Source organism: Rhinolophus hipposideros (assembly GCF_964194185.1).
Source record: "Rhinolophus hipposideros genome assembly, chromosome: X".
Classification (NCBI taxonomy): Eukaryota; Metazoa; Chordata; class Mammalia; order Chiroptera; family Rhinolophidae; genus Rhinolophus; species Rhinolophus hipposideros.
Genome location: NC_138046.1, coordinates 221436 through 243450, shown reverse-complemented (window position 1 = coordinate 243450; position 22015 = coordinate 221436). Strand labels below are relative to the sequence as shown.

The 22015-nt window shown below is 39.5% G+C and overlaps 1 protein-coding gene across 2 annotated transcripts in view; it reads right to left on the bottom strand.

Annotated features, from left to right (window-relative positions):
• ZDHHC15 (zDHHC palmitoyltransferase 15) overlaps positions 1-22015 on the bottom strand; it is a 70244-nt gene that overhangs the window by 7063 nt on the left and 41166 nt on the right. For both annotated transcript variants that reach the window (XM_081041936.1, XM_081041935.1), the window contains 6 exons: positions 18861-18930; positions 18064-18096; positions 17261-17381; positions 11638-11770; positions 10267-10393; positions 8193-8296 (listed from right to left, as the gene is read on the bottom strand). In XM_081041936.1, the coding sequence (XP_080898062.1) occupies positions 8193-8296; positions 10267-10393; positions 11638-11770; positions 17261-17381; positions 18064-18096; positions 18861-18930 (588 nt within the window). The remainder of the gene's footprint in view (positions 1-8192; positions 8297-10266; positions 10394-11637; positions 11771-17260; positions 17382-18063; positions 18097-18860; positions 18931-22015) is intronic.

The following is a 22015-nucleotide window of genomic DNA, read 5'->3' as shown; positions in this document are numbered from 1 at the left end:
AGACATAAGGAAGCAGGAGTCACACAATCCACAACCTGCTGTCCACTTTTTTGCCAACCAATCAACCCCACTTGCTAGCTGCAATCTGCGCTTGCAGGTTCAGCCACCATCCTCTTGCTAGCCCCCATTTTTCTGCTAGCTCAGCCACAGCAGTTATGTTAGTGGCCAGTGGCTCACTGGTTACAACTGACGGACAACTAGTCACAGCTGATGGCCATCCAATCACAGTTGATGGCCATTTACTACCTGAGCCAGCACCTTTCTATGTGAGGCCGAGAGCCTGGAAACTGCTCTCTGGGGCTCTGTCCCCACAAGTTTAGGTTCATTCTAGATAACAGGGTGATCTGGGAAGTTCCCTATAAACTCTGGCAGTTTTCTCTGACCTCTATCAGTGTTAAGTCTAGACTTTTAAGAAGCTTTATGAGTACCATCCAGAGTGCAGGGGACTTGCTTCCTTTAGAGCTAGGGCAAATGTCTGGCCAATCATAATATACATTATTACATAGTTCAATTTGGGCTTCTCTGTGGAAGAACCCCAACATGAGAACTGCAGGTCACTTGAAGTTGCTTATTTGGGTCAGTATGGAAAGAAACATCTCACAACTCTTTGGTAAGATCGTGCAGAGTAAATTTTCCTAACAGGTAGGCTGTATTTCTATTTATCATCAAATGTTTCTGGATGGAAACATCTCTGAAGCTAGCTAATATCATTATTCAATCAGTGGTCCTGACAAAAATTACTCCCTTTCAGTTGGACAAAGACTTTGCTCTGCTGTTGCAGTCTTTATCAATGTCTCTGTTAAGTTCACTGCCTAGAGAATATTGACTCTGACTACCTTCTCTGAGTTCCAGTGATGCTGTATCTTAAATAAATATGCATGATCAAATAGTTCAGCAACTAATCTGAACGGGGTGATGGTTGGGAAATGGCACAGGCTTTGTTACCTGCTGAAACAATAAAAGGACAGAGAGCATTCAAAAAGCACCAGAGCCATAAAGCTAAAAAGATTATTGAGAAATCATCTCTTTAAGAAAATATTAAGGAGCTAGAATTTCTTCCCAGAAGGCTGAAGGGGTTCTCTGTGGGTTTCACATACAGGCAGACTCAAAGTCTTATAGCAGTTTGCATTTAAAAATCAAAACAACAATCACAACCACATTATTAGTCATGACATTTATGACAGGCAGGGCCATAGATGCTACCTATCCAATTTTGAAGAAATGGATCCCAATTTTGAATAGAGCAGTAAGACATATATTGCAATCTCTAATGCTGTAATACATGCTACAGGAAAATTTGTAATGAGTAATAGAACACATATCTCTGCATCATTTCTTCAAAAAGCTTAACTGTAGCCCTAAGTCTCTCAAAACTCTTTTTAAAGAGTTTTATTAGAAAATATAGCTAACATACAATATTATGTTACTTTCAGGGGCACACCATAGTTGTTCAACATTTATAGACCTAAAGAAGCGATCACCATGATAAGTCCAGCAACCACCTGACACCGTCCCATGCTATCACAATATTATTGACTATATTCCCTGTGCTGTACATTACATGCTCCTGACTTATTTGTTTTATACCTGGAGATTTGGACCTCTTATGCCCCTTCCCCCGTTTTAATTTTTCAATTACCGTTGACACTCAATATTATTTTATATTAATTTCAGGTGTACAACATAGTGATTAGACATTTATATAATTTAAGAAGTGATCCCCCTGACTAGTCTAGTACCCACCTGGCACATAGTTATTACTGTATTATTGACTATATTCCCTTATGCTTTACTTTACATACCCATGACTACTTTGTAATTACCAATTTGTACTTCTTAATCCCTTCACCTTTTTCCACCACACCCTCAACCCCACTCCCATCTGGCAACCATCAAAATGTTCTCTGGGGGCCCGCCCGATGGCTCAGGCGGTTAGAGCTCCATGCTCCTGACCCCAAAGGCTGCGGGTTCGATTCCCACATGGGCCAGTAGGCTCTCAACCACAAGGTTGACAGTTCAATTCCTCGAGTCCCACAAGGGATGGTGGGCTCTGCCCCCTGCAACTAAGATTGAACACGGCACCTTGAGCTGAGCTGCCTCCCGAATGGCTCAGTTGGTTGGAGCGTGGGCTCTCTCTCAACCACAAGGTTGCCAGTTCAATTCCTCGACTCCCACAAGGGATGGTGCGCAGTGCCCCCTGCAACTAAGATGGAACATGGCACCTTGAGCTGAGCTGCTGCTGAGCTCCCAGATGGCTCAGTTGGTTGAAGCACGTCCTCTCAACCACAAGGTTGCCAGTTCAATTCCTGGAATCCCGCAAGGGATGGTGGGCTGCACCCCCTGCAATTAGATTGAAAATGGCAAGTGGACCTGGAGCTGAGCTGCGCCCTCCACAACTAAGACTGAAAAGACAACAACTTGAAGCTGAACGGCACCCTCCACAACCAAGATTGAAAGGACAACAACTTGACTTGGAAAAAAGGCCTGGAAGTACACACTGTTCCCCAATAAAGTCCTGTTCCCCTTCCCCAATAAAATCTTTTTTAAAAACATGTTCTCTGTATCTATGACCTTGTTTCTGTTTTGTTTGCTTGTTTATTTCATTCTTTAGATTCCACATATAGGTGAAATCAACTGACATTTGTCTTTGTCTGACACTGCTCTCAGCACAATACCTTCTAGGTGCATCAATGTTGAAGATGGCAAGAATTCATTCTTTTCAATATTTTTAAGTTTATTTTATTTATTTATTTTTAAATTTTTATTGGGGAATATTAGGGAACAACAGTGTACTTTTCCAGGACCCATCAGCTCCAGGTCAAGTTGTCACTTTCAATCTAGTTGTGAAGGGCGCAGCTCACTGGCCCACGCAGGAATCGAACCAGCGACCCTGGTGCTATGAGCACTGTGCTCTAACCAACTGAGCCAACAGGCCTGCCCAAAATTTCATTCCTTTTTATGGCTGTGTAATATTCCATCATATATATGTACCACCTCCTCTTTATCCATTCATCCATTCAGGGACACCCAGGCTGCCTCCACATCTTGGCCACTGTAAACAATGCTGCAGTGAACATATGGATGCACACGTCCCCTTGAAGTAGCGTTTTGGGTTTCTTCAGATAAATACACAGAAGTGGGATTATGTGTCCTTCTTTGTCTCTTGTTACAGCCTTTGTTTTAAAGTCTGTTTTGTCTGGTATAAGCATTGCTACCCCAGCTTTTTTTGTTTTGTTTTGTTTCCATTTTCATGAAGTAACTTTTTCCATCCCTTTACTTTCAGTCTTTTGATCTGAAGTGCGTCTCTTGTAGGCAGCATTTATAAGGGTCTTGTTTTCTTATCCATTCAGCCACCCTGTTTTTCGATTGGAGCAGTTGATCCATTTACATTTAAAGTAATTGTTGATAGATATGTAACTATTGCCATTTTGTTATTCACATTTTTATCTTTTCTTCTTCTCCTTCTTCTATCTCTTCCTCTTCCTCTTCTTTTTCTTCTTCTTCTTCAAGAAGTCCCTCTAAGATTCCTTGTAATACTGGTTGATGAACTCCTTTAGCTTTTCTTGTGTGGGAAGCTCTTTATCTGTCCTTCAATTCGAAATGATAGCTTTGCTGAGTAGAGTAGTCATGGTTGTAGGTCCTTGCTTTTCATCACATTGAATATTTTGTGCCAATCCCTTCTGGCCTGCAAAGTTTCTGTTGAGAAATCAGCTGACAATCTATGCTATAAGTTACTAGTTGCCTTTCTCTTGCTGCTTTTAGAATTTTCTCTTTGTCCTTCACCTTTGCCATTCTAATTATAATGTGTCTAGGTGTGGGCCTGTTTGGGTTCATTTTGTTTGGGATTCTGCATTTCCTGGACTTGTATGTCTATTTCCTTCACTAGGTTAGGAAAGTTTTCAGTCATTATTTCTTCAAATAGGTTCTCAATCCCTTGCTTTCTCTCTTCTCCTGGTACCCCTATGATGTGAATGTTGTTACACTTGGTGTTGTCCCAGAGGTCTCTTAAACTATCCTCATTTTTTAAATTCTTTTTTCCTTTTGCTGTTCTGATTGGGTGTTTTCTGCTACCTTGTCTTCCAAATCGATGATTCGATCCTCTATTTTATCTAATATGCTAGTGATTCCTTCTAGTTCATTCTTCATTTCAGTTATTGTATTCTTCACTTCTGACTGGTTCAGTTTTATGGTTTCTATATCCTTTTTTATGCTGCTATTTCTTTGTTGAAGTCCTCACTAAGTTCCTTGAGCATCCTTATAACCAGTGTTTTGAATTCTGTATCTGGTAGGTTACTTGCCTCCATTTCATTTAGTTCTTTTTCTGGAGTTTTCTCTTGTTCTTTCATTTGGGATGTATTTCTTTGTTTCCTCATTTTGGCTACCCCTCTGTGTTTGTTTCTATGTATTAGGTAGATCTGCTATGTCTCCCAGTCTTGGCCAGGTGGCTTTATGTAGTATGTGTCCTGTGGGGCCCAGTGGCACAGTCGCCCTGGTCACCTGCACCAGGTGCTCCAAGAGTGTCCCTTGTCTATGTTGTGTGTGCCCTCCTGTTATAGTTGAGTCTTGATTGCTGTTGGCATGTCAATCGGTGGGACTGACCCTCAGACTGACTGGCTATGGGGTTTAGCCACGTCCACAGCTTATGGGCTGCTGTGCAGGGGGCTTACCCCACTGAGTGGGATTCACCCCAGCAGGCTCTGGTGCCTGTTGAGACTGCCCTTTGGGTGTGCCACTTGTGAGGCTAACTGGGTGGTGCTCTGCTGTGGTCTGAAGCCAACCTCCAAGTGTGTTGGTTGTGGGGCTTTTTGGGAGGGGCTCTGGTTGCAGGCTCAGGTCACCCACTGCCAGTGACTGGCCAGGGACTACCTGGTAGGAGCTACAAAGCAATCCATGGTTGGTCACTCCCTGTGCTAGACCTGGAGGCAGGTGGGAGAGGCCACACTGCAAACCGAGGACATTTGCCACCAGTACTGGGTCTGGGGTAGCTCTGCAAAGAGCCAGGAGACCCTGTGGCCTGCTGCCACCTGCCAGCTCCTATAAGGTTCAGCTGCTGATAAAGCCTTGTGCAGTATGGAGTTGGGTGGGGCAGGGTTCCAGTGAGTCAGCAGGATGGAGCTGCAGAGCTCACCAGGCCAATCAGATTCAGATTTGGCCATAAGTGTAAGGGGCAGGCTCAACAGAGGAAAGATGGCACCGGTCTGTTGGCTGCCTGAGCAGAGGACTCCACACAGTGGTTGGAAAATGACGACTGTCATCCAGTCCTCGCCCTGCAGCAACACATCTCAGCCTGCTCCCTGTTTGTCTCCAACACCCCCTGAGTCATCGGCCCCCCACTGAAGCTCAAGGTGAGTACCTGTGAGTGAGTCTGTGCACGGGCCATTTAAGAGGACGTCTGGGTTTTCTGCCATCTTCAGTCCCAGCTGGTCAGTCAGAATACTCACTGTTTTTCACAGATGTTGTGGGGGCTCCTCTTCCCAGAACTAGTACTCCCAGCTGGGGAGCCTGGAGTGGAGCTGGGGTCCCTCGCCCTCCGAAGGCAACCCTTGTGGCTGAACTATCCCTCCCAGTTTTCATCCACCACATGGAGGTTTGGGGCTGCCCATTTTGCATCTCTGCCCCTTCTACCAGTTTCAATGTGGCTTCTTCTTTATATCCTTACTTATAAAACTTCTGTTCAGCTAGATTTCAGATGGTTCTCCAGGTTGTCTGCTCTATAATTTAGTTGTAATTTCCATGTGTTCATGGAATGAGGCAACCATAGTGTTTATCTGCTCTGCCATCTTCAATCGTTCCTCTGAAAACTCTTTTAAAAGGTGCCTGTTAAAATCTCCTCAGAATACACTGATCTGTCACTTTAATTTGCACATTTTAATGCATTTATACATGAATTAAAGACTATATTTGTAAAAATTTCATCAGAGAAGCCTATTTAAATCTCTTGACTTCATAAAGATGTGTCTTTACCTAGTCTGTTGCTGTACTGAAATACAGCAGGCATTTGAAAGACAATAAAGCCTTTATATAGCTCCTGAATGTTTTAACAAATTCTATCAATTTATGTACATTTGAGAATGTTTTGCATTACACAATGTACAAGTACATCATTTATAGTAAACTAAATATTATACTTTGGGCTAAGAATCAAACCTTGATATAATTCCTAATAGAAATTAAGTCATTTTAACTACAGCACCTTCCCAGGAATCTAAGATTCTAAAAGTGAAAGGACTAACTGTATATGACTGTATATAACTGTATATACAGAAAATTGGGGCAACTGAAGACAACACAGAATCAACTGGACAAATAGTGGAGCACAAGAACTTGTGTTGGAGAAAAGTACAGTTTTCTAATTGTTAAACTTGTTAGATACAGGAATGGGTGACAAGGAGGGTTGTGGAATCTCTTCCAATGGACTTAAGAAAATCCTCATACTGTGTTTCCCCGAAAATAAAACCAAATCTTATATAAATTTTTGCTCCAAAAGACATGTTAGGACTTATGTTCAGGGGATGTCATCCTGAAAAATCATGCTAGGGCTTTTCTGGTTAGATCTTATTTTCAGGGAAACACATTTTCAGGGAAATACAGTATATGTGGTATGGTGCAGTGGTTTTGCTAAAGCTAAAGGCAGCTTATTATAGTCTGTGATTTTACAATTATAAGAAGCAGTTGAATGCATCAAATAACAAGATGGCATCCAGTCACAACACTGTACAGACATAGAGTTACATTGGAAAGAATCCAGGATTTGGAATCAGGATGCCTTACTTTAAATTCAAGTTCTGCTTATTTCTTGGAATGTGATCTTGAATAAGTTATTTAACATTTTCAAATCTCAGTTTCCTTAGTTATAAAGTGGGGATGGTGTTAATAATAATGCATACTGAACCTGACAGTTGGGAGTCACAATGGATATGTAAAAAAGTATATGAAAGTACTTTGTAAACTATAACATGGTATATGACTCTTTTGTGACTCATAGGGTCTTACCCTGGTTTAAAATATCTCCACAATGGAAACAAAGCTGTTTGTATCTGAGCCTGGTGTAGGCAAGCAGAACACATTAAAGTCTGTTCAGAAAGACTCACAGCTGAAGGAAGGTAAGTGAAAATGCAGTCCGTTTTTCAATAAAAAGTCAGCAGGAGAAGGTAAAGGAGTTGCTCATGTTACAAGTTCTTTGTAACTTTTTTCCTTTTGTAATTATGGATTTGAGACTGTTTTGTCTTCCTTAGTCTTATCGACATGACTCACTCTAACACTGGACTTCCAAGTACAGAATCTGGGCCTAGATAATGTAAGTAGGTGAACATTTAGAGAGGCTTGTTTCCCATCCGTGCTCCCCACCTCAGTGAGCCTCGTTCACCCTGGGTACAGTTTGTGATAACTAGTACAAGTTCCCACTCAACATTTCTGTCAGCTACTGCATTATCAGGGTGAGCCACTAACAGTTACTCTCTGATGCCTGTTATTAGCAACATAAACACATTTGGAGGTGCAGTAGTAAGCATAGCATTACTTGGAGACAAAGGATAGGTGGCAATGGGGGTACATGACATGAGAACTTAACATTTAGCTCTTCATAGAAACATCTCAAGATGACCCAATAACCAGTGGGAGAAAGGTGGAAGGACAAACTTCTGCTTCCTGATCTTTCCTTCACCCCTCTGCCTTTCAGAAAAGTAGACTACATGCAGTTAGGCTTGCCCGTACATACAATCTTTTCTTTTTCTCATGCATTTAAACCACTCTAAAAGGGAAAGGGGATGAGATTTTAGAGAAAATGTAACCAATGTGAATGAATCAGGGTAGAGAAAGGTAAGCTGTTGCCCAGTGATTGAATTAACTCAAGCAAAGGACGATCACTGGCCAACTGGCAGAATTATTTACAAAAATGCACGGCACTGTTTATTATATTTTCTGATTTATCTGATTGGTTATAAATCATGGTATCACAAAGCTGGTAATGAACCTCCCAAGCTGTCATCTAACCCTACCTAAGCCACCGATATTTGCTAAACAAATATGGCCATACTTGCCCTTCTCCATCCAGAGGGCACTTATGTAGTTGACATGTTATACAATCTTCCTGGACACTATTTTCTCACTACACTATACTGGTTGTGTTAAGATTGTCTTTATTAGTGCTTGGTCTACTGGGTGGAGAAAAGAATTCCTTATCGCCTACTAACCTCGGTTGTCATCATCATTGTCTTCCCAGGGCTCTTCATTTGCTAGCAGTGGGTTCTGTGACTCATTCATACACCTCATAGGGAAGGAGTGTCCATCACCGGGGCTGGTGGGGAAAGGAAGGCAGTGAGGTCTTGCAGCTGACCTGGACTTTTTATGAGGGTAATAACCCTACTAGAAATAGGAAGAGGGTTCTTAGCAAAATTTAAATCATTCAGCTTATTGGCTAAAGCCATAGTGGAACAGGATCTTACAATAGCATCATTTAGTTTCCAGATCTTGTTTGTTTGTCTGCATCAGTGTTGATTGGGCATATGACAAACAAGTTAGAGTTGCTTACAAACAAAAACATGTGTGCACAACAACCTTCATAGATAACATTTAATGATCATGATCCCAATTTGTGTCCCATTATCTTATTTTTTTCGGTTCAAAATATACAAGAAAAATAAGCAGATTTAGAATCATTAAATACAATGAAGATAAGTTGTGAATAATGTTTTAGTGTCCCACTATTTGGCTTATCTGGCAGAAAGGTTATTAGGAGCTGGGGCGAAGAGCCAGAGTGAGGCCTACCAAAGAGTGCAGATTTGGGGGGCAATTATTCACATGTGAGGCTCACTTTATGGATATCTATGGAACCTTAGGGCCACCTCCCTTGTTAATCTCTGGCCCTGGCTAAAGTGGGTAACAGTTTGAAGAGTTGAGTCTACACATCTGAATGCATTCCCAATTTATATCTGAGTGACTTCTGGATTATCCATTTGATATTACCTATGCCTTTTCTCCTGTTCACAAATGTAGTTAATTGAAATTTGACAGATCCTGTTAATAGTTCTCTCCATAGGATGTAAGAATACTGATATAAGTGAATGGGCTTTGATTTTTTGCTTTTGTTCTTATTCCAGAGAAGACTCATTTTAGACTTCCCTTTTTAGTAGTGATAGTATGTGTGTATTCATGTGCACACGTGCGGTGCAAATAATTGCTGGTAACAGTTATTAACCACCATTGCTCATGGACACACTTTTGTCTTGTGATTTATAGCTAGGGTAGTAACACATACCACAGATCTTAAATAAATGACCTTGTGAAACACTAACTGGTTCAGAGGAACCATCAGGGCAATGAGTGGAGGGGAGAAGATTTTCCTTAATCACCACCAACAAAGTTTCCTCAGAGAAGTGAGCAAACAAATGCATACCTGTCTGAGGAGTGAATGTTACAGGGCTGCAGGAAGGCTACCAGTAAGGCCTGCTCCAGAGCTAGTTTACTTGATGGGAGTTTATGCTGGTTCACGAACTCACTCAGGACACAAGCTCATCCTCCTTTAGTACTTTCCCATCATTCCTGGTGTGCTTCTAAGAATGACCTATAGCCTCTAAAGCAGTCTTTGTTCTTGTTTTTTTAATTTTTTCCTTCATCAAAGTAATAAAAACATTTCACCCCAAAATATGAAAAATGGAAAGAAAAATAATTTCTAAGACTGTGGCCCTTGCCACTTATAGTATTTTGGGGTATAATTCACCTGTTTTTCTTCTGTATATATTTGTAAATATTTTTTAATTACAGTGTACATACCATTTTGAATTCTACATTTTCCACTTAACATATAGTAAGCAGTTATCCTTACTATGACACAGTGTTTAAAACCATTACTTTTGACTGTATTTTACATATACATATTGTTTAGGATGTTTAGGTTGTTTCCTAATTATTGGCTGGAAATAATGCTATAAGAAACATTGTTGTGCTTACTTTGTCTTTGTGTTTATAATAGATTCTCAGAAATGGAATTACTGAGACAATGAACATGTAGACTCTTACATGTTTTTTGATATATATTACCAAATTATTTATAAAAGAGGGGTAGCAGTTTACACTGCCATAAAGCATGAGAATGTTTATTCTATCATAGCTTCACCTCCTGATTTGTCTTTACTAACTTAGAAATGAAAAGTTTAGGGAACAGTTTTACAATAGACTGATACGTGCTGCATCCTACCTTCAAAATTGAATCTGCTACTTCAAGGCACAGTCCAGCATCAACTTCTTTCAGTGGTAATAATTACCTACCTGGATCCAATAGGTATTAACCAGAACTTCTTCTTGTCTCCAAACACCTGCTGGATATTTTTGATGAAGCCAAGGTTGAACCCATTTTTCTCTGGGCCACTTGTAAACACTGGGGTACAGAAGGCCTCTAGGGCAGGGGAGGGGAGTTCAAGAGAAGAGGAAGAAAGCAATAAAGGAGCACATTTCAGGACCATCATAATTTTATAGTTCTCCATGAATGTGACTTGGTTCTACAATACCTTTTTGCTGTGGTAGCATAGGCCCTTCACTCTCAATTATTGCTAAATTACTTAGTAAAAACCAGTTTAATCACTTAGTTCAGAAAAAAAATGTCAATGGGAGAACTATTAGGTTGGTGCAAAAGTAATTGGCGGTTTTTGTAATTATTTTTAACCTTAAGTAATATATGAATATAATCACCTTAAAGGCTGTGGGAAACTAGACCATGTTAAACACACATTTACCCCATTAAGCAAACACTTTCACTGTTGGACTCTGGTTGCATCTGGCCATTTCCCACTTGTCCTTTATTTTCATACTTTTCTACTTTGCAACTGATCTCTAAGCCAAATAAATGTGCTAATCTACCACCCTAAGAACTAAGTGCTATATACGTATTTGGTTTAGAAAATGAGTGCAAATACTTTCTTAGCTGTTAGCATTATTAGCAAATGAGTTCCAAAAGTACAGTGGCTTTTGTACTAAACTTTCCTCAAATCTATTTTAGCTAAACATGCAACATTTTGACGCTTTCTCCTCATTCTTCATGCACTGATTTGCATACAATGTAAATATTTCTTCCACCATAGATGAAAAAATTGTTACACTGGAATCCATCAGAAATGTAGTTCTCCAAATAACAGCCCAGAGTATAGAGTGATGGACAGAAAAATAATGTACATTTGTTGTACCCATTTTTCTAGAGACTCACTTGTTCAATGTGTTTATCTTATTCCCACAGTCTCTAGACAGCTTCTTGATGATTGCAGATACTCAATGATTTGTTGGTTTGAATTCTTTCTCAGGACTATTTTTGGATGTGCTCAATAAATTAGATTCTTCTATCTTTAGTGACCTTTACCTCCCCCTTCTGGTGTTCCCTTCTGTGCTGATTCTTTCCTTAACTTCCTCATGTGAACACCGTTCAGAAAAATCTTTCAGCTGTTTATCTGGACGGCTATTACCCAATATGAACTATAAAGAGGAATGGTCATTTCTGGTTTTGCATGAGGTTTCATTCACTAATGCTCTCTTCACTGTATATGCTTCATTCAGTGCAGCTAAAGTTTTTGTCTTCCTTGGGGACAATCCAGAGGTCACTGTGATATACATTAATATGTTTCTTTCTCCAGTCTTAATGTCCAGTCTTACCTAAGGTGGTTTTGTTTCTGCTGACAAGCCAACAATGGTAGCCAAAGAGAACCACAAGGCTGACAAAAAACATGCAGGCCACAAAGAGAAGAAAAAGGACATGGAACTTAGAGCGGACACTGGGCAATTCCCCCTAGGAAAGAAATAATAAACAGAAACAAAATATTAAAGTGGTAAGGCTTGGCTAGCTTTTTCTATATCATTTAATAATTTTTTTGTATGTATAAAATGTCTAGCTCTAATTTAAAAACTCGATTTTGTAAAGTTTTTACAAAACAACAACTCTTTTTGTTGATGAGCACACCTCAGTATGGATATGCTTTCAGCCCACAAAGCCTAAAATGGATCTTTGCTTAAGTGTAGTTCAGTGTGAAATAGAGGGTATAATGTGCTAGTTAGACAAAGGTAATGTGAAAAGGGCATACTCGGACCCTAATTGCTATGCCATGCCTTAAAGCTTGTACTCCATTTAATTTCCAAATTATACATCACTGGCTAGAGGTGATTTTGAGGTCATATGGTTCATCTTGTCTCAAGGTGTCTTATTCTGGAATACTTCAAATGTCATGTTTCCTTGGATACATATGTATGTTGAAAATGTCATGGTGATATATGTAGGAACTTATAACAAATAGGTAGAATTTTAAAATCTTCTACCTATCTGCCATCACCTGATTTTAAAGCTACTGCGAATTTTGTGTGCTTGGTTTTTTTAATAGCTGAAGTACAATGTCTTGGAATATTATATCCTGTGAAACAGATGTTTAGACAGTAAAAACAAGCAGTATTTTGCAGGCAATTTGCAGGCTACTTAGCTACTAAGTAGGTAGCTAAAGACTTTTATACTTGGCGGGGACATCTTATTCTCCATGTGGCAGCAGCTTTTTTTTATATGCCGCCCTAGACCAGAATGAATTTTCTAAGTCCTATAGCACACACACCATGTAACATTTTGTGTTCTGAAGAGAATCTTAGAAAAATTGACTTTTGTTTATTTCCTCCTTTCCTGTGCTGATTGATCATTGTTTGGGCATGATGAACGTTTTTGAAATATTTCTAAATGCTCTCAAGGAATAAAGTTAAAGGTGATTCTTTTTTTTATATGAAAGCAAATTTATTCTTAATTTGCAAGTCATTTACTTTTGGGGTTTTTTTGATTTTTTTGTTGTTGTTGTTTTAGATTTTATTGGAGAAGGGGAACAGGACTTTATTGGGGAACAGTGTGTACTTCCAGGCCTTTTTTCCAAGTCAAGTTGTTGTCCTTTCAGTCTTAGTTGTGGAGGGCGCAGCTCAGCTACAGGTCCAGTTGCCGTTGCTAGTTGCAGGGGGCACAGCCCACCATCCCTTGTGGGAATCGAACCAGCAACCTTATGGTTGAGAGGACGCACTCCAACCAACTGAGCCATCTGGGAGCTCAGCAGCAGCTCAGCTCAAGGTGCCACGTTCAATCTTAGTTGCAGGGGGCGCAGCCCACCATCCCTTGTGGGACTCGAGGAGTTGAACTGGCAACCTTGTGGTTGAGAGCCCACTGGCCCATGTGGGAATCGAACCGGCAGCCTTCGGAGTTAGGAGCATCGAGCTCTAATCGCCTGAGCTACTGGGCCAGCCCTTAAAGGTGATTCTTGATTGAAGTGGATCTGGGTCTACTCTAATTTGGAAGGAGAAAGTTAAGGCTTGGAAACACTTGGCAAATTCAGATAGTATAGATTTTTTTTCTTCTTTTAGAGAAGATTTTTATCCATTTTGATGTTAAGAAACATTGGGAATCTCCCAGAGGGTATGTATATCTTTGAAGAATGAAAATAAGGGGAAGTAAGCCAGTGACATGCTTTCAGCTGAGGGATGGTCTGGGTAAAATTTGCACAGAGGCAGAGCACCCCAGGAAATAGCTACCCCAAGGAACTTTTATCTGAAGCTTCCTTTTAAAATGATCCCACCATAAAACCTTGGCCTGGGCACTCAAATTGAACTTGATTCTTTTTTGTTTGTTTTGTTTTGAATTTATAGGAAAGACTCCATATATAGCTTTGTAGTGGTTTTTCCCTGGTTGTGTTTTTGCTTTCATAATCTCTACTTTTTGAGTATGTTTTCTAAGCTCATATTTATTTGAAGTCTCATCTTTCGTGTTTAAACGAGCAACAGAAAATAGCTGTGCAAGACAGATTGATGTAAAGTGAGCTCTTCTGCCTGCCAAATCATATTTACCGTGTTGTCCCTTGATAGAATACTTCATATTTAACATTTTTTTATTAGAAGAAGGTGATGGCCTGTGTTCAGAATTACCTTCTGAGAAGATAACCAAGCTAAATTACTCAAAGCAATAACCAACAAGAACAGTTTAGGGGAATACTGCTGGAATAAGACTATTATCTTGGTCCTAAAATAATTCATAGCCTCTGAGGAGATTCATGACCCAGTATAGGAAGTGTATATTACTACCCTGCCTCCCCGAAAATAAGACCTAGCTGGACCATCAGCTCTAATGTGTCTTTTGGAGAAAAAATTAATATAAGATCCGGTATTATATTTATATTATATTATATTATATTATATTATATTATATTATATTATATTATATTATATATTATATATTATATTATATTATATTAAGACCTAGTCTTATAATAAATAAGACTGGGACTTATATTAATTTTTGCTCCAAAAGATGCATTAGAGCTGATTGTCTAGCTAGGCCTTATTTTCGGGGAAACACTGTACGTTTTTTGTGAGGCAAAGATCAACTTCCTATCAGAGTAGCTACGCTTGAAGTTAACATTGAAAGGCGAGACATGATCTGATGGTTTTCTGAATTCTTTATTCCAAAGGGACTAGAGCTTCTCCATAGCAGGACCATAATGGGCAGTAAGACATGGGGCCCTGTTTAAGATCACTCAGCTTAGGATCAGAGAGATTCAGATCCTGACTTTGAAACGTATGGGGTTCCAGTCAAGATGGTAGAGTAGAGAAACGCTGTGATAGCCTCCTCCCAAAATCACATCAAAATTACAATCAAACTGCAGAGTAATCATCATTGAGAACCATCTGAAGTCTAGCTGAACAGAAGTCCTATAACTAAGGACATACAGAAGACGCCACCGCGAGACTGTTAAGAGGGGTGGAAACGTGGAACGCACTGGTCCCACACCCGCATGTGACCATTAAAAATTGGGATGGATATCTTGGCTGTGGAGGTTCCCCCCTGGAGGAGCAAGGGGTCCCAGCCCCACACCAGGCTCCCCAGCCCAGGGTTCCAGTGCCGGAGAGAGAAGTCCCCATAACTTCAGGCTGCGAAAACCAGCAGAGATTGTGGCTGGGTGAGATAGAGGATGGTTGCATTCCCAGACCCTCCTCTTAAAGGACCCATGCATGGTCTAATTTGATGACGGACTCAGTCGCTTTGAGCTCCAACACTGGGGCAGCAGCTCAAAAGGCACCAGGGACATACAGGGAGGAAATGAGTTGTCTGGCCTCAGGATGAGGGCTGGAGGGGCAGCTTTCTCCCAGGCGGAGGAGCTGGCAAAAGCCCTTCCCCTCCCTGCGTGCAGATGCAGGCGGCCGCCATATCTGAATCTCCATCAACCTGGCTAACACCATTCACCGCACCCTGGTGGTTCCTTAAGACCCTGTCCTACCCAACTTTCGGGCCCACCCAAGCCACCTCCAGTGGCTTTCCCAGACAAATGGCCTGTCTTGGCTCAGGCTACAGACTTTCCTAAAATCTCTCAAAGGTCCACAAAACTCAAACAAGCAAGCAGCATCTGGCCTCAGCATGTCCCATACCACTTGCTGAGGAACCCCAAGCTCTGGCTGGAGAGACTAAAAAGAAGCATTGCTCAAACTTTTAATGTCCTTTTCATTAGAAGGGCAAGCCAAGACAGATTTCCTCTCCTGTCATCTGTTAATCATGAGCTAGTATACTGTGCAGGAAAAAAGTGAGGGTATAGAAAAGGACAAAGCTCTGTTCACACCTGATACTGCTTGTGAATACTGAGATATTTCTGGTAATTAATTCATATCCAAATATTATCTTTCAAGAGTAAAAAAAGCATATGGTACCTGGCTGGCATTGTGATATTTGATTAGTGCCTAACTAGGAGGGCCAAAGGCAAAATGCATGAAATGCAACAATGTTTATTTACTCTGTTAGGAGAGTGAAGAGTGATTCTTAAACAGTATCTTACTGTGTTAAGGCCCTGTACAGTCTGTACTGAAGGCCAAGGCTAACACTTTCCCTGCTGAATTGGATGCAATAGATTTTCTTTACTTTCAGGATGGTAGCTCAGTGTGTTAATAAAATGCCAAACAGGTCCTAGAAACCTGAGTAATAGATAAGAGATCCTGTGCTGTGGAAAGGGGCCAAAGAAGAAACACCAAGATGGTGAAGCATTTTGTATTTGGTGAAAATTGATGAGAAAACTTCATTTCTGCCTGTGCTCTTGTATCTCTGAGTTGAAGATTTTTATAATCCATTATATAATTCCTGATTCTTAAAGGTATTAAATATCTGAATTAATCAAGCAAATTGAAGGGAGAATGGAAAGCACATATCACTATAATTTTCGACAGTAGTAGGGATCAAATCACTAGTAATTTCAATATTCTTAGCTATTTAGATTCTCACTGCGTTTCCTTTCTCGTTTTTTCCTCTAGGTTGTCACAACTAAATTGTGACCTGTGAATCCTGTTATAGGATCCTATAATAGGAAAGTCCTGAGACATTCCTGTTATAAGGCTCTTGTGCAATTGCTAAAGTAATAACTAGTAGCTCTGCCCACATCTGTATGTTGCTGTTCAGGTTCTGTTTGGGTAACCCTCACCATGGATGGTTATGACATCTTAGCAGTCATATTGGAGTTGTGTGGAGGAAATGTCTCCTGGAGTCCATGGGCATGAAACAAAACAAAACAAAACAACATACTTCACTACACTGCTGGCAGACCCTGTACACATATGTAAACTGAAAATCTGCCTTCAATTCTTTTGGAAATAGGTGGGATAGGATTGATATCTTCAAGTAGAAGGAAGACGAAAGTAGGGTTTTTTTTATAAAAGTTTTATTATAATTATTAGAATCATGTTTTGAAAGGTAAAGTACTTTCAACATTTGTTTCATTTGATTTTGGCAATGAGCCAGTGAAGCAGATACAGAGCCAATGTTTGTCATATGAAGTTCAAATACAACTCCTCATTTCATTTTGGACATATGTGAAGATGAGTCAGTGAATCTTTCTGTCCAGTAGGAATTTCGCAACTGTTCTTTGAACAGGGAATTAGTATTTTATAACAATGAGCCAGTACTTTTGTTACCCTTTTTCTTAGGAAACTAGGGATTCAGAATTAGTTTCAATATTTTTCAAATCTATAATTGGTAAGATGTGAATTTTTAAAGCTTGACTAGAGAAGTACATTGTAAAGAATCAGTAAGAGTCAAGAGGTTTTGTTCCTGAAGGCCTTCAAAAGATTCTCATGTATGACAGATGCTTTTGGTGCCTTCCCTTCTGGTTACTTCAGATTTCAAAATGTAAAACAAAGATGAGGTGAACAATGTCACGGACTGGAGTAGATGTGTGTTTGTTCTGGACGGGTAGTGGGCAGGGGACACCTTCAGGGTTTTTTAACTTACTCTCCAATATTTGATGAAATAGCTGAAGACCGTTGTAGCAATGTACAGGCAGTAGAGAACAGAATAAGCTAAGAACTGAAGGAAGAATTTATAGTTGGAAAATCCAATGCAGTTATTAACCCTAAAAAAGAGAAAAACTGATTTGAAACCAGGACCCATTTATGGAGAGCACACCGATACATAAAGTGAACTGAGCAGTGGAAGTATGTGACTCCTGCTGTTTCATCACATGTTGTGTAGAAACTGAACAGAAATAAAAGTCCCTTAATAGGTACAGGCTGCGTAAACAAGTTCATGTGTCACTTGTTTGTCCTTTCATTTATAGGCAGAGACACCTGGACTAACTAACACTTCTGGACTGGTTTTTGACACACCCAAGCAGACCTAGATCTTGGATGCTGAAAACCTATTAGACTTAGTACAGTGTGGCACGTTCTCTTTGCAGTTAAAGGATTTCAGACTTGTTCTCTAGGTCAGATATATAAAATTTGGAGAATTGCTAAAGTTAACAATCTAGAGTATTTCAAACATCAAGACAGCAGAAAACAGAACTGATTCTGTAAAATCAAGGAGAGGAACTATTTGTGCTCTATTTCTTTCCTTGCCCAATTACTAAAGCTAGTGGACAAGAGACCATTAGCTTTGTAACCCCAAGAATTCTCTACCATACCTTTGGTTGTATATTTATTCTTGCTTTAAAACCTTAAACCTCCCATGTCCCTCACACAGACACAAAGCCCAGTGAATAGCAGAAACAGGCATATTACAACTTTAGAGGAGAGAATTGAATAAAAGCGACTTACCAAGGGCAGTGATGGTCCATTTTTAATACACACCTAAAAATAACAAAATGTAGTGTGATAAGTAGAGCTATGGAAATGAAGCAATACCTCATCATTAAACTCAAGGTCTGAGCAGTATTTTTACATGGAACCAGTACACTCATTCCTAGGATGAGGCAATCACAACAATTTATAGGATGACACTGGCAGCAAGTTACATGCCTAGAAATACATCTTTGTAAAAAGATTGGGAACTCTAGGATATTGATACAGACAAAATGTCCAAGATAATGCCCCTCATTTTGCTCAATAGTCAGTTTAATAAAAGCACAGAAGAAAACATATGATTACAGTCTGTTTGAATCACAGGTAAAATATATGTCATGTGGTGTCCTGGATGGACTCTTGGAACAGAAAAGGGACATTAGGGAAAAACTGAGGAAATCTGAGTATGGATTTCAGTTTAAAATAATGCGTCAATATTGGTTCATTAATTGTAACAAATGTAAAATTAACATAAGATTTTAATAATAGGGGAAACAGTGTGGGACATATGAGAACTATCTTCACAATAATTCTATAAATCTAAAACTGTTCTACAGTAAAACATTGGTTTTTAAAATAGGGTTTTATTTTTCTTTCCTATCTTTATAATGGTTTGAATCATAATATCTGTGAGGGTGTTTGGCATGTGCTCATTAGGAATGAAAGGAAATGCTCTTATCTAGCCATGGTTACATGTCATAGTCAGTCACATTGTTGTCTAGGCAACCATCAGTGGCCAAGCTCAGTCCAGGGGAAATATGGCTGTCACTTACATGGCACAGACAGAGCAGTGGTGGCAGCGATCTGGCTTGATCAAATGGCACCGGTCACAGAATCTTACAGCTATAGGAAAAATAAGGTGGTTAGCACTGATTAGGGCTCAGTGAGATACCATATATCTTCCTAGCCTATCCAGACGTCTTGCTATACACTCATTACAGGTAGCCAAATCATTTCATTTCAAGTTACAAAGCAAAAGGCAGATTGCATAAGAGAATTGTGGTATGTATTTTTTCCCTGTTGGATCAATCTTGAAAGCATCTTTTGGGGGATGAAGGTAAGGGCGAAAGGTTTTATATCCGGATATCTAATCATAACATTTTATATTATAAAACAAACTACTGTCAACTGCTTGAGTAATCTTGGGAAAATCATTTAGCCTCTGTTTACTCCAACTTTCCTATCTAAAAACTAGAATTCATAATTTATTTCCTCTTTCCAGAAGTTGGATTGTATGAGTTGGATAAAACTCCAAAAGCATGGTAATAGAGTGGTTCTTAGAATAACAATTTGAAGAATAAAAGAGACATTCTAGAACAACTAGTTCAGGTGACCATTTCACAGATAAAGGAAGTAAAGACCTGAGCCATATCATCAAGTGACTTGTACAAGGTCACACAGCAAGTGAGTAGCAGAGTTATGACCAGGACAGGTTTTCTGACCCCTTAGTTCAGGGTTCTGTTCACTCTGTAGTCTGATATAAAAAAAATCATCCCTCCCTCCTTTTCTTTATTTCCCTCAGATCAAAGGCATTTTAAAAAAATTTTTTTTTCTCAATATTGACAGACAATATTATGTTAGTTTCAGGTGTACAACATCGTGGTTGGACATTTATATAACTTACAAAGTGATCCCCTGATAAGTCTAGTACCCACCTAACACCATACATACTTATTACCATATATTATTGACTATATTCCCTGTGCTGTACTTCACATCCCCATGACTATTTTGTAACTACCAATTTGTACCTCTTAATCCCTTCACCTTTTTCACCCAGACCCCGAACCCTCCTCGCATCTGGCTACCATCAGTTTGTTCTCTGTTTCTATGAGTCTGTTTCTCTTTTGTTTGCTCATTTATTTTGTACTTTAGATTCCACATATAGCTGAGATCATATGGTATTTTTCTTTCTCAGTCTGACTTATTTCACTGAGCATAATAACCTTTAGGTCCATCCATGTTGTTGCAAATAGTAAGATTTCATTCTTCTTTATGGCTGAGTAATACTCCATTGTATAAATGTACCACTTCTTCTTTATCCAGTCATCTATTGATGGGCACTTAGGTTGCTTCCATATCTTGGCTACTGTAAATAGTGCCGCAATGAACATAGGGGTGCATATATCTTTTTGAAAAGGCATTTTCCTTTCCTCCTCATTTTCTCTGTGTTTATTGATAGAATATTACTGTTTAATAAGATTAAGTTATGAATAATTTGAGCTAATACAGTAATTCCATCTAAAGTGTATATTAAGCATACATAACTGTCTCAACATAATGGACTGCTAATTCAGCAGAGTTTGTTCATTTCTAGCAATGTAGGAGGTGACCAAAGTATGGGTACAACTGAGGCAAGAAGGAAGGGAGAGGGACATGCATATTTAGGTCCTTCAGCATGCCCAGTTTAAGCCACCATCTATCACTTAGATGACTGCAATAGCTGCCTAATTATTCACTCTGCTTTCATTCTTGCCCCCCCTACAATACATTCTCTACAGAATAGCTAGATGATCTGTTAAAAGGTAAATCAGATCACATGATTCTCCATGTAAAACCTTCAATGGATTTCTAACACCTTTAAAATAAAATCCAAACTCCGTACCATGGCCTGTATCATCTGGCTTCTGCCTGCCTCTTCAATCTCCAGCTACGATACTTCAGCCATACTGGTTGTCTGTCTGCTCTTCTAATCCTGTCCCAGGGCCTTTTGTATGTTTCGTTCCTTTTTATTATTCAGGTCTCAGATCAAATGACATTTCTTCAGAGAAAGCTTCTCTATTGCTCTATTTTATGGGGGCTGCAAACAAACCCTTCAGTGGTCCGGGGAATAGTGGGTAGTGAGTGAAGCAGGTAGTAGGACTCTGGGAGAACCTGAGAATTCATGCTCTGTTTAAAGAGAGCAGTTACTGCTCAGTATTAGCTAATTTTTGCCATGTGGAAATGCACATCGAATATTGCCAGTGTTTGAATTTTCAAGACAAGCCAGAAATCTGGATTTTCATGCGGAACTATTCTAATTGTTAAAAATTAGTAACAATTACAACGTTTTAAAAGACACAGAGCTGAAACAAAATCTGTCTGTGGACCCTACACATCTAATATGCCTCTGTTTGTGACCTCTGCTCTATCACATCATTCTGTTCACTCTTGTCTCAGATTATATAATTCCTGCCTGTTTCCTTTTCACCATATGTCCTTTACACCAGTGTGCTTGAAGACCTTTAAAAAACCATAAACACCAAGACATTAATGCTCTGACAAAATTAATACATACTTGATACCATCTAATGCCTAGAGCATATTAAAATTTCCCCAGTTGTCATATGAGATCTTCATAAATATTCATTGAATAAATGATAAATGAAAATAAATATCTAACAGTAAACTTCCCAAAGCTTTCAAACACAATCTTCCTTGTAGAAATATTAGGGTGACTTGGCAAAAGAGCCTCGGTTTTCAAACTTTAAAAGGCAAAGAATTGGTTCAGCTTGTACTGTTCTAGTCATGCAGATGAAAACTAACAGTAAAAGTCCATAGTGGGCATTTGCCCTCCAAAATGAAGACCTACCTCTCCACAAGTCCTTGTACAAAAATGTTCATAGCAGATTACTCATAATAGCTAAGCACCACAAACAAGCCAAACATGCATCAACAGGTAAATGGATAAACAAACTATGATATATTCATAAAGAGAAATATTACTCAGCAATAAAAGGAATGGAATACACAACAATGGAAATAAGTCTCCAAAACATTATGCTGCACCAAATAAGCCAGACACAATAGTACATGCTGTATGAATCCATTTGTATAAAATGCTGGAGCAGGAGAAACTAATCTATGGCAGAAAAATATCAGAATAGCAGTTTTCTTTGGTGGCGGTGGTGGTGGGACTTACTGGGAAGGAGCACAAAAGAACTTTCTG